Genomic DNA, 12,774 nt, shown 5'->3' with positions numbered 1-12,774 from the left:
AGTCACAGACCTGCTGACCAATTGTTGACATCCATGCTCATCCCAGGAAGATCCTGAGAGCTCAAACTTGTTATCACTTCTCTTTTTGTTTACAGGTATTTGACTTCAAAAAGGAAGATCGCTGACGGCAGAAGTGAAACAATCTTCTACCAGATTGCGAACCAGAACTGTGGACGGATCTTTAAAAGTTGCCGTGGACAATGTCAAACTACAAGTTGTCCAGTAACCAAGATAGACAGGGATGCACAAGGGCATTCCGCATGACACACACACAAACCCACATCCAACAAAAACCCTACCAAAAACCCCAAGGAAAACCCCAAAACCAGGTTCACCATCACCATTTTTAGCCCACCGTAAATAAAAATAAAGTCAACCGTTAATTGCAAGTGAGAATTATCTTCCTTTCTGTCTCCAAGTGGGTGGCCCTTTCGGACACACGAGCAGCGTGTAAAAGTGGCAGGAATCCTTAAAAAGAAAACAATAATAATAATAACAGGACGACTCGAGTTCTGTATTCTCCGAGTCGACTCGTGGAAAAAGACACACGGGAGTCAAACGAAACCCATTTAAATAAGCCAATACTACAATTCCCATTGGTCCAGAATGCTTTGTACAGTGCAAAAGGATGCGGCAAAGACACAACTAGCACACCTACTGCTAAGCGACGAGCGAAGCCCGCACAACATGGCTTGCTACACGACAGCTCTCAGCTCGATCGAGGAATGTAGTATATCCGCAGCTCAACTATATACAATTTTACATGTCCGTACAGATAATACATGGCTACTAAACCCCCTCAAAAACAAAAAAAAGTATATTACAATCCTATATATAAACCAGAATGTCACTGTGGTACAAATCATCTGGAGGATTATTTCAAGTAGTGGGAGAAAGCTAGCATAGGGAGGTCTGTGTTTTGATATAGTTAAAGAGGAAATTGCAAGTGCGCTGCTTTTCCGAAATAAGTACACTGTGAAATATACATCCATTCCAAATTCTGCTCCCGGGCTGCCTGGTCTTTTTCTGCACCTATTGGATTATTGTAGGGCTTCGGCAGGTCTTCATCTTCGATGAAACTTTTTTTTTCCTTTTGAAATGGCTCTTAGTCCAAAGCGGGAGGGATTCCCCACAATCGCAAAGACAGACGTCAGTTGGTTACTCTTTTTCTCCATCTTCGCTGCTCCCTGTTGAGGAAACAAAGTTATTGCAATTACGGATAACTTGGGAGAATGTTTGAAGGACTCTCTAAAAGTAGTGTTTTTACAACCTTTGCCACTTTAAGATGCATGGACTTCAACTCCCAGAATTCCCCAGCCGGCTGGGGAATTCTGGGAGTTAAAGTCCACGCATCTTAATAATAATAATTAATAATAATAATAATAATAATAATAATTTATTGGATTTGTATGCTGCCCCTCTCCATAAACTCGGGGCGGCTAACAACAGTGATAAAAATAACATGTGACAATCCAATAATAAAATAACTAAAAACCCTTATTATAAAACCAAACATACACACAAACATACCATGCATAACTTGTCTCCGGAGAGGGGCGGCATACAAATCCAATCAATCAATCAATCAATAAATATAAGTGAGTCTTGAGTAGTTTACGAAAGACAGGGAGGGTGGGGGCAGTTTTAATCTCCGGGGGAGAGTTGGTTCCAGAGGGCCGGGGCCACCACAGAGAAGGCTCTTCCCCTGGGGCCCACCAAACGACACTGTTTAGTCGACGGGACCCGGAGAAGGCCAACTCTGTGGGACCTTATTGGTTGCTGGGATTTGTGCGGTAGCAGGCGGTTCCGGAGGTACTCTGGTCCAATGCCATGTAGGGCTTTAAAGTGGTTGAGGTTGAAAAACACTGGCTTAAACTCTGCAGATTTTTTTAGGCCTAATTTACGGGAGTTTCTAGCACAGGGATGGCAAATCTTTTTTCCCTCCGGTGCCGAAAGAATATGGGCGTGCACTATCGTGAGTGCCCACACCTATAACTCAATGCCTGGAGAGGGCGAAAACAGCTTGCCCCACGCCCCCAGAGGCCTTCTGGTGGCTGGAAATGGCCTGTTCCCCAACTTCTGGTGGACCCAGTAGCTCGTGTTTCGCCCTCCCCAGGCTCCAAAGGCTTCCCTGGAGCCAGGTTAGGGTAAAAAATGCCCTTCCCTATCTCCCAGAGGCTCTCTGGAAGCCAAAAACGCCCTCCCAGCGCCTCTGTGCAAGGCAAATATCAGCTGGCCGGCACACACATGCACGTTGGAGCTGAGCTAGGGCAATGGCTCGTGTGCCAGCAGATATGGCTCCGTGTGCCACCTGTAGCACTCGTGCCATAGGTTCGCCATCACTGTTCGATTTAAATATATTCGATTTAAATATATTAAAGGGTTAAATAAGGTCCAGGAGGGAAGTGTTTTTAATAGGAAAGTGAACACAAGAACAAGGGGGCACAGTCTGAAGTTAGTTGGGGGAAAGATCAAAAGCAACATGAGAAAATATTATTTTACTGAAAGAGTAGTAGATCCTTGGAACAAACTTCCAGCAGACGTGGTTGGTAAATCCACAGTAACTGAATTTAAACATGCCTGCGATAAACATATATCCATTGTAAGATAAAATACAGGAAATAGTATAAGGGCAGACTAGATGGACCATGAGGTCTTTTTCTGCCGTCAGTCTTCTATGTCACTGTTTCCCAACCTTGGCAACTTGAAGATATCTGGACTTCAACTCCCAGAATTCCCCAGCCAGCATTCGCTGCCTGTGGAATTCTGGGAGTTGAAGTCCAAATATCTTCCAAGTTGCCAAGGTTGGGAAACACTGGTCTATGTTTCTATGTTCTAGCACATTGACTGAATCGAAATGAAAGTGGAAGAATCTTTAAAATTACCTGCGCAAAGATCTTATAACAGTTTTCCCCAAGGGTTAGAATCGGGTTTTCCCTCCACTCCTGTGCAAGGGGCCTTCTGATGCACAAGGCGCTATTCTCCACCTCCCATTGCAAAACCCACAAAAAGCGGACACACCTGCAAAGTCTCCCAAGCACAACTGTCTACGTCGCACACTTCAAGGTCACCGCCGGGGGACATCAAAGAAAAAAAATAGCTGCCCTGCGAGTTACAAGCAACAGCAGCTTATCTAATCAGCATTTGGGTCAAGCGCAAACAGCGTTTCTCAAAGGAATCGGAGCACGGACCCAAACAGGGCCATTTACACAGGGTGGGGGGAAAAATATGTCCCGGTTTCATGATCTAAAAAAAAGTGATAAATGAGCCTGCTTATTTAGCCTGCTTTACTGATGCGTAGAAAAGTCCTGGCTCTCGAGATCACGCTGGATCCCAGTTCTAAACGCTTTTGCTACGCTAAGCTGGGCTGGTTCCAGTTGGCAGTTTTTTGCCCTCTGGGGCTTCAGGGAAGTTTTCCTGATGCCTGTGGAGGGCAAAACGGCCTTCCCCAAGGCCCAAAATCAGCTGGCTGGCACACACATGCGCGCTGGAGCTGAGATGGGGCAATGCCTCATGTGCCTCCAGTGTGGCTCCATGAGCTGCTATTATTATTATTGTTCTACATGACCTCATGGTCCATCTAGTCTGCCCTTATACTATTTTCTGTATTTTATCTTAGGATGGATCTATGTTTATCCCAGGCATGTTTAAATTCAGTCACTGTGGATTTACCAACCACGTCTGCTGGAAGTTTGTTCCAAGCATCTACTACTCTTTCAGTCAAATAATATTTTCTCATGTTGCTTTTGATCTTTCCCCCAACTAACTTCAGATTGTGTCCCCTTGTTCTTGTGTTCACTTTCCTATTAAAAACACTTCCCTCCTAGACCTTATTTAACCCTTTAATGTATTTAAATGTTTCGATCCTGTCCCCCCTTTTCCTTCTGTCCTCCAGACTATACAGATAGAGTTCATGAAGTCTTTCCTGATACGTTTTATGCTTAAGACCTTCCACCATTCTTGTAGCCCGTCTTTGGACCCCTTCAATTTTGTCAATATCTTTTTGTAGGTGAGGTCTCCAGAACTGAACACAGTACAGTACACTGTATTCCAAATGTGGTCTCACCAGCACTCTATGATCCCGCTATATAGAATGTGTGGCAGACAGCTCAGAAGGAGATCAATTATCTCTCTCCTCCTTGGATTCAGAACAAGAGTTAATGATACAGCCACGCATGCGGAGAGCGAGGCATAGGCAACAACAACTGAGAGATTATTATCAAAGAAAATGAGGCCACCTGTGGTTGGGTGGGGCTGTGGTCATTAGTGAGGCTGCTATAAATAGCAGCCTGTGGGTTTGGCCATTGTGGAGGATTATCTGATTGTTGTGTTTTGTGACTGCTTTACTGACATTGACTTTTTGTGTGCTGATTTTTCCCCGCTTTGAAACTAAACCGGAGCCAAGTGTGTTTCACTTTGTGAAAGAAGAAGGACTGTGAATTGCCTCACAGCTGCAAGCTAAGTATCACAGAACTGATAAGGGACTTGTACCAATTACCAGTTTGTTTGGAGACGAGTGCTCTTTGCTATAGCAAAAGAGGGCTTGGTTTAAGTGAATTTTCATTATAAAGAACATTGTTTTGAATTTTCAAACGTGTGTGTGTGTGAAATTTGTACCTGTGAATTTTTGGGAGGAGTCTACCAGGGAGCCTGACAGAACATTAAATAAATAAGAACCTCTTCAGAATGGAGGAAGCTTCTTGGGTGAGAAGGGAAAGGTTTTCAAGGAAAAACAAAATCCAGCTGCCTTCCAGAAAAAGCACTTTTGGGGACTTCTGGCCAAGCCCTGGGCCGGAAGAAAGCACTCACCTCCCTGTTCGATATCGGAGTCCGTCAGGTGAGTGAGGGAAAAGCTTGCGATGTTTGCCGGTGAGATGGAGAACCTGGAGTAAGGGGAAGGGCGGAACCAGTCCTGCTCGGGGCTTCGGGGCGGCGGTGGAGGAGAGAGGTACTTGGAGGTCTGGAGAGAAGAAGACTTGGAGCTGATGAGAGTGTTTGCGGCCTTCAAGACCACGGAGGGCCCGGGAGAAGGGAAGTCATCGTCCCACTCAAAGCCTCCTGGAAACAAGCAGATCAGACGGACGTTTCAGATAAAGGAGGAGGACACCTGATATCCATTAAAAAGTAATCAAAACCAAAGGTTCTTCTCGGTCAATGATAGAAACATAGAAACATAGAAGACTGACGGCAGAAAAAGACCTCATGGTCCATCTAGTCTGCCCTTATACTATTTCCTGTATTTTATCTTACAATGGATCTATGTTTATCCCAGATGCTTCAAATCAACAGTTCTAGGGCTGATGATGGTACATTAAGTGTTGGTGATGACCTTATAAAACCCTACACGGCATCGGACCAGATTATTTGGTTATGTGATTATTATTACCACCCTACGAGATTAGACTTTCAATCCTGGGTCTAGAAAATTTAGAACTAAGACACCTTACACAAGATCTAAGTATTGCCCACAAGATCATATGCTGCAATGTCCTGCCTGTCAGCGACTACTTCAGCTTCAACCACAACAACACAAGAGCACACAACAGATTTAAACTTAATATTAACCGCTCCAAACTTGACTGTAAAAAATATGACTTCAGTAACCGAGTTGTCGAAGTGTGGAACTCATTACCGGACTCCGTAGTGTCATCCCCAAACCCCCAACACTTTACCCTTAGATTATCTACGGTTGACCTATCCAGATTCCTGAGAGGTCAGTAAGGGGCGAGTACAAGTGCACTAGGGTGCCTTCCGTCCCCTGTCCTATTGCTCTCCTACATCTCCTATACCTTTCTTCTATTCCTATATCTCTTCTTCTATTCTTTCATTGATATGTTCTATTACTTTATCTTCTTTTCTATTATTTCTTAGATATATTTTACTATGAGTATCTCCTCTATAACCTTCATCATGTATTTTACTATGTGTATATAGATATATACCCACTAAAACCCTCATTGTGTATTGGACATCAAGATTTTTAAGAGGTAAATAATTTTTTAAAAAGCTTTTGTCCCCCCTGCTCCCCGAGGAACACTCTACAGATCTCCCAAACCCTCTGCCAACCCCATTTTTGTGGAAAACAGGGCCATTTGTCACAAAAATGGGACACGGGGACTCAGCTTCGGGAGGCCAAAAATGGCTGTATTCGGTGTATAAGATGCACTGACATTTCCACCCTCTTTTAGTGGGGAAAAGGTACGTCTTATGCACCGAAAAATACGGTATTTTGATTTATTAGTTTTTTGGAATTGTCAGATAAGGAAACAAAATGGTTATTTTTTTTTAAAAAAGGAGGCAAGTGTGGACTTGATCAAAGCAAGATCGACTTGCCTAGAAAATTGGTGTTTGGAGAAATTTAATTGGAAAAATAAACCTTTTACGGTTGTTAAGAGCAGTGTTTCTCAATCTCGGCAACTTGAAGATATTTGGACTTCAACTCCCAGAATTGCCAAGCCAGCATTCGCTGGCTGGGGAATTCTGGGAGTTGAAGTCCAAATATCAAGTTGCCAAGGTTGGGAAACACTGGTTAAGAGGAATGGTATTAGCTAGCAATTCCGAAACTGAAGGTTTTCTCGTCAGCCAGGGAAGCTATTTTTTCTATTTATGTCCAGTACAAACTGAATGTTTACCTTCTTCATCCGTAGAACTTTCGGAACTGGTGAATTTATTCAAGTAACCAAAACTGGCAGCCGCGGCGGGAGTGTGATTAGAGTTTGATTCGGCAATACGCTTTCCGAGTTCTTTGGTTGGTGTTTCCTAAAATGAGGATCACAAGAAAGGCAGATAGCTTCTTAACGGGAAATCCTCAACTTACAACAGTCCGTTTAGTGACCATTTGGGGGTGAAAGGGACTTGTGACCATTTTCCCACACAACCGTTGCAGCATCCCCCCTGGTCACGTGATCAAAATCAGTTGGCAACTGGCATGTACTCATGACAGTTGCAGTGTTTTGGGGTCACGTGTTTCCCCTTTTGTGACCTCCTGACAAGCAAAGTATATATACTGTTTTTTATGAGATTATTAATTTCAATTGGAACTGGATGGGTGGGCATTGGATTTGGTATTATGTACTGTACTGTTTTTTATTATTGTTGTGAGCCGCCCCGAGTTTGCGGAGAGGGGCGGCATATAAATCCAATAAACCTAACCTAACCTAAAGTCAACGGGGAAGCTGGGTTCACTGAAAAAACGTGTTACTAATTTAACAAGTGCGGTGATTCGGTTAGCGGTGGCAAGAAAGCATGTAAAGCCCTCCCCGCTTGATTCATTCATTCATTCATTCATTCATTCATTCATTCATTTAATTTGTATGCCGCCCCTCTCCGCAGACTCGGGGCGGCTCACAACAGCAACAGAAAAACAGTGTAAAATACAAATTCAATAATTAGAAAGCTAAAAACCCATAATTTAAAAAACATTCACACAACATACCATACATAAACAGTATAGGCCTGGGGAAGATATTTCAGTTCCCCCATGCCTGACGGCAGAGGTGGGTCTTAAGGAGTTTGCGAAAGGCAAGGAGGGTGGGGCAGTTCTAATCTCAGGGGGGAGCTGGTTCCAGAGGGTCGGGGCCGCCACAGAGAAGGCTCTTCCCCTGGGACCCGCCAAACGACATCGTTTGGTCGACGGGACCCGGAGAAGGCCAACTCTGTGGGACCTAATCGGTCGCTGGGATTCGTGCGGCAGAAGGCGGTCCCGGAGATATTCTGGTTTGTATGAGATGTATGATTTTTATATTAAGGGTTTTTAAATTGTCTTTTAAAACTATTTATTGGATTTGTATTGCTTTGTTGTTGTAAGCCGCTCCGAGTCTTCGGAGAGGGGAGGCATACAAATCTAAATAATAATAATAATAATAATAATAATAATAATAATAATAATAATAATAATAATAATGAGAAGCAGCTAGAGAAATTAGTGAAATACGAAGATCTAAAAATCGAGCTGCAACGACTCTGGCATAAGCCCGTGAAAGTGGTCCCAGTGGTCCTTGGCACGCTGGGCGCAGGGCCAAAGGATCTCAGCGGACATTTGAAAACCATCGGAATTGACAAAATCTCCACCTGTCAATTGCAAAAGGCCGCTTGACTGGGATCGGCAAACATAATTCGCTGCTACATCACGCAGTCCTAGGTGCTTGGGAAGCGCCCAACTGGTGATGAAATACGAAATCCAGCATAGTGATCTCGTTTGCTGTGTTGTACTGACATAATAATAATGATAATGATAATAATAATAATAATAATAATAATAATAATAATAATAATAATAAAAAAATGGTGCAAATCTCACTTAACAACTGCCTCGCTTAGCAACAGAAAAGTTGGGCTTAATTGTAGTCGTACATTGAGGTCTACCTGTATAATTCTATCACACAGCAAGACATGGTTTTTTCAAGTGCCTTCGGAAGCTGTGGGAGCTTCATCACTGGAAGCTTTCAAGAAGAGATTGGACTGCCATTTGTCATGAAACATGACGTGAGTCTCTGTTGTGGTTAGCTCTGGCCCAGCTCCTGCCCCAAGGACTGTGGATGTGGGGGAGACATCCACATGCTGCAGGCCTGTTTTGCCCCCGGTGGAATCTGCTGATGAAGGCTCCTCTGACCAAGAAGACATGAGTGACAGGGAGGAGGAGAGAGTGGCAGACAGCTCAGAAGGAGATCAATTATCTCTCTCCTCCTTGGATTCAGAACAAGAGTTAATGATACAGCCACGCATGCGGAGAGCGATTCATAGAGATTATTATCAAAGAAAATGAGGCCACCTGGGGTTGGGTGGGGCTGGGGTAATTAATGAGGCTGCTATAAATAGCCGCCCCGAGTCTGCGGAGAGGAGCGGCATACAAATCTAAATAATAAAATAAATAATAAATAAATAAATCCTGTGGGTTTGGCCATTGTGGAGGATTATCTGATCGTGGTGTTTCGTGACTGCTTTACTGACTTTGACCTTTTGTGTGCTGATTTTTCCCCGCTTTGAAACTAAACCAGAGCAAAGTGTGTTTCACTTTGTGAAAGAAGAAGGACTGTGAATTGCCTCACAGCTGCAAGCTAAGTATCACAGAACTGATAAGGGACTTGTACAAATTACCAGTTTGTTTGGAGACGGGTGCTCTTTGCTATACCAAAAGAGGGCTTGGTTTAAGTGAATTTTCCTTATAAGGAACACTGTTTTGAATTTTCAAACGTGTGTGTGTCTGAAATTTGTACCTGTGAATTTTTGGGAGGAGTCTACCAGACAGCCCGACAGTCTCTATTGATTGGCCCTGGGGCCATATCAAAGTGCAAAGTTCCAGAAACAAATTATTATTAATAGCAATAGCAATAAGACTTATATACCGCTTCATAGTGCTTTTACAGCCCTCTATAAGCGGTTTACAGAATCAGCCTCTTGCCCCCAACCATCTGGGTCCTCATTTGACCCACCTCAGAAGGATGGAAGGCTGAGTCAACCTGGAGCCGGTGGTGAGATTTGAACTGCTGAACTACAGCTATCAGTTAGCTGAAGGAGCCTGCAGTGCTACACTCCTAACCACTGTGCCACCCCGGCTCATTAAAATTTGATGAAAACAATTTAAAATGGAATGTGATAAAATACAATTTAAGAAGAAGTTGGAATAAAATACCATCTAAAATAAAACTGAATGAAATACGATAATCTAAGATATAGATAAAACGTGATAAAATTATATCCCGGTGTCACTCCAGCAACCAACCCCAATCAGTCCCACGTATGAAGATCTCAACCCAACCATCAAAGATTTTTTTTTAAAAAAGAGAAGATACCTGATCAAAGAGATAGAAGGTGACATCGTCAAAGAACGTTACTGCTTTCTTCCCATTCTTCTGAAGGGCGTCGCTCGAGTGGTTTTCCTGGGGTTGCTTTGGCTGCTTCAGCAAGCTTCTCAGATGCTTCCCATCGCTTCCATCGCAGATGATTTCCGGCACTGGGTGCACCACAATGTCCTCGTCGCTATCTGAGCTGAGCCCTTGGAGGTGGAAGCTCTTGAGGTCGTCCTCAGAATCGTCGCTGTTCCCGTCTTCCTCGTCGGCGTCCTCTTCGTCTAAGGAGAGGTCCAACATCCCAGAAACGTCGAGCTTCCCGAGGTACTTCCCTTCGATGTCTGGTTCCTTTAACTTATGGCCTTCAAGCTGGCCCAATATGGATTGCTCCAAGAGTTCGGGAGCGCCATACAAGACGGGCGTGGTCTTCAGATCGCCCTCGGGGAAAAAATCCGCCGTACTGGTGCCTGTGCAAGACACGCTTTTGGGGAGGTCCTCGTAGATTTCATCTTCATCTGTAGGTTCTAGCTCAGGGACAAGGGGCGGTGTGGTATCTTTGGCTTTGTGAAGCCACTTCTGCTGTGTTTCGTCAGACGTGAGGTCTTCTTCTCCTCCCTCCACCTCCAACTGCGAGGCCAAGTCATTGACAAACTGATAATTCGCTATTTCACTGCCCCTCGAAGGGTCTTTTGTATTCCCAGCATTTTCAAAGGAATCGGCCTGGTCCTTAGTTAATACTGTTGGCTGTTTCGGTAGGTTGGCGACCTCAGATTTCTTATCGATCTCCGAATCGTTATCGGAAAAGTAGGCCGAATCTCTATATGAATTATGGACGCCCTCCAAAGGTGCTTGAGGAGTGGCTTCGAAGTTATCCACGTTTGTCTGTTCGGCATAAGGATTGACCTCCGCTATTACGGTGATTGCGGGCTTCTCCTGGACGAGATCTTCACCCGATTCACTAGAATTGCCGCCAACCAGATGGGAAGTCCATTCTGGAGATTCTAGGTTTTCAGTTTCGTAGCCACTATCGGCAGGTTTATCGGGCGGCAAACATTTCCGGGGACTCTCTGGTCCAAAGGATTCTAAAACTTCGTTGATGTCTAATGTCTCAAATGAGTCTGGCGTGTCTATCAGTTGTCCCAGACTTGGGGTTGAACCTGTTGAGCTGTCTTCTAGTAGACTGTCATGGCTGATGCGATCTGTGGGAAGGTGACCCTCCGGGTCATACCTTTCACTCGGAGAAGTTCTATCACTTTCCTTCAGCAGGTAGGTGTTACCTTGTTCCGATTTCTCGGGGTTTAAATCGTGGACCAACTCCCAGGAGTTACTGCTGTGTTGAAGTTCCTGTTTGTGTTCTTCTCTTTCTTCTCGGGCATTGAGTGACATGCCAGGAGAGGAGCCGATTCCAAGGGTCTTGTTGTTGACATGTGTGGAATGGATATCCGTTGAACCGAGCTCGGAGGCTTGGAAAGAAGTGATAACATTGTGGGTAGAGTTATTTCCAACTTCTCTGTTAGGAGAAGTTTTCTCCGGGCTGGAAAAGGACAATAGGAGCTGCTTCTCAATCCCAGGGGAATTGGAAAGTGTCCCTATTAGCCCAAGGAGGTCCTCTTGTAGGTCATGAACTTTTCCACTCGTGTTACATTCAACTCCCAAAGAGTTCGTATTTGGTGGGTCTGGTTTACCTCTTCGGTCGTGAGCGCTACTGAGATCGCCAACACTTTCTTTCCTCGCTGTCCCCTTCAATAAATTCTTCTCCTGAAGAAAAAGGAAGTTATCAGATAGCTCCTCTAAAGTCAGTTGGCGAAGTTCGGATTCCTTTGAGGTATCTTCTCGCAAGGAATCAACTTCATTGTGAGAAGTGGGCATGTAGCCTCCCTTCTTGGACAAGCCATAAGGAGATTCCTCAAGATCCGGGTGTGAAACCGCTTCCAGCTCCAGATGGATATTATTTATATCAGCTAAATCAAGTGTATTAAACCCATTTGCCAATTGTTTGTTTTTGGTGATGCCACCATTTTGAGAAGGGCTAACCAGACCAAATCTGTGTAAGTTCTCTTCCTTGGGATCTGTACTATTACAGAAAATATCCCCGTCTGTACTCGATTCAGCCGAAAAATGTTCTAGGACCACGACGTGACAATTTTGGTCGTTCAGAACTTCGGAGCTATCCACTTCTGTTGTCAATTCAGCAACCTGGGGGTCGAAGCTGATGCTCCTAAGGCCTCCAACTTTTTCTTCTAACTGGATGTAATAATCACTTCCGATCGAAGGTTTACGGGCGTTAAAGACGGGAAGTTCTCCAGGCACTAGTGGGGAAACCTCCTGCCCACTTTCCACCTGAGCTCCAGGCCCTTGGTCGGTCAGTGTGTTCTCAAACACCTCCACTGGGAAGAACATATTTGTGTAAGTCTTCGTTTCGACGGGGTTGGACTGGTTACATTCAAAGTGGTTGTGTTTAGCCGCCTCCCAGATATATTCAAAGTTGAGTCCTCGGCTTGTTTCCGTTACGGTCAGGACCTCTTCCATCTCACGGCCGAATCGGCCGCCGTTGAAATGATCCAGGATCGGAAAAGCGGACGTCCCCGATGATTCTCGGTTTAAGATGTTGGGCTTGAGATCGTCCCATTGTTCGGGATCGATGACTGAATCCCTTTGACTTTGCATGCAGAGATAGACCAAAAGCTTATGGACTTCCTCAGAGGTGGCTCGCTTTTCCGGAGATAGCCAGCAGAACTGCAGAACTTCGTACCTGGGAGGATGAGATTTCAAATATACTGTTTGGAGCAAGGAAATTATTTTAGGTCAAGAGTTCTTTTAACGGCTTTCTAAAAGTAATCTTGCTTTTTGAAGTGATTTTACCTGGGAAGTTTTTATTCTTTAATTTTTCAAAATTACAAATCAGAGAGCGATTTTAACTCTGGGAGGGACAATCCACAAATGGCCTGAATCTCAGCTTCCTCTCCTCTCTTCTCCTCTCCTCTTT

The 12,774-nt window shown here is 44.4% G+C and overlaps 1 protein-coding gene across 2 annotated transcripts in view; it reads right to left on the bottom strand.

Annotated features, from left to right (window-relative positions):
- Positions 1 to 82: 82 nt before the first annotated feature.
- Positions 83 to 12,774, bottom strand: part of LMTK2 (lemur tyrosine kinase 2) — a 49,895-nt gene continuing 37,203 nt past the window's right edge. For both annotated transcript variants that reach the window (XM_070761223.1, XM_070761222.1), the window contains exons 11-14: positions 9,792 to 12,540; positions 6,633 to 6,759; positions 4,810 to 5,058; positions 83 to 1,187 (exon numbers count right to left, since the gene is read on the bottom strand). In XM_070761223.1, coding sequence (XP_070617324.1) covers positions 1,159 to 1,187; positions 4,810 to 5,058; positions 6,633 to 6,759; positions 9,792 to 12,540 — 3,154 coding nt within the window. In that variant the 3' untranslated portion in view covers positions 83 to 1,158. The remainder of the gene's footprint in view (positions 1,188 to 4,809; positions 5,059 to 6,632; positions 6,760 to 9,791; positions 12,541 to 12,774) is intronic.

The sequence above is a fragment of the Erythrolamprus reginae genome, chromosome 9 (assembly GCF_031021105.1).
Source record: "Erythrolamprus reginae isolate rEryReg1 chromosome 9, rEryReg1.hap1, whole genome shotgun sequence".
In the NCBI taxonomy this organism is placed as follows: Eukaryota; Metazoa; Chordata; class Lepidosauria; order Squamata; family Dipsadidae; genus Erythrolamprus; species Erythrolamprus reginae.
This window is presented reverse-complemented; position numbering and strand designations above follow the sequence as displayed.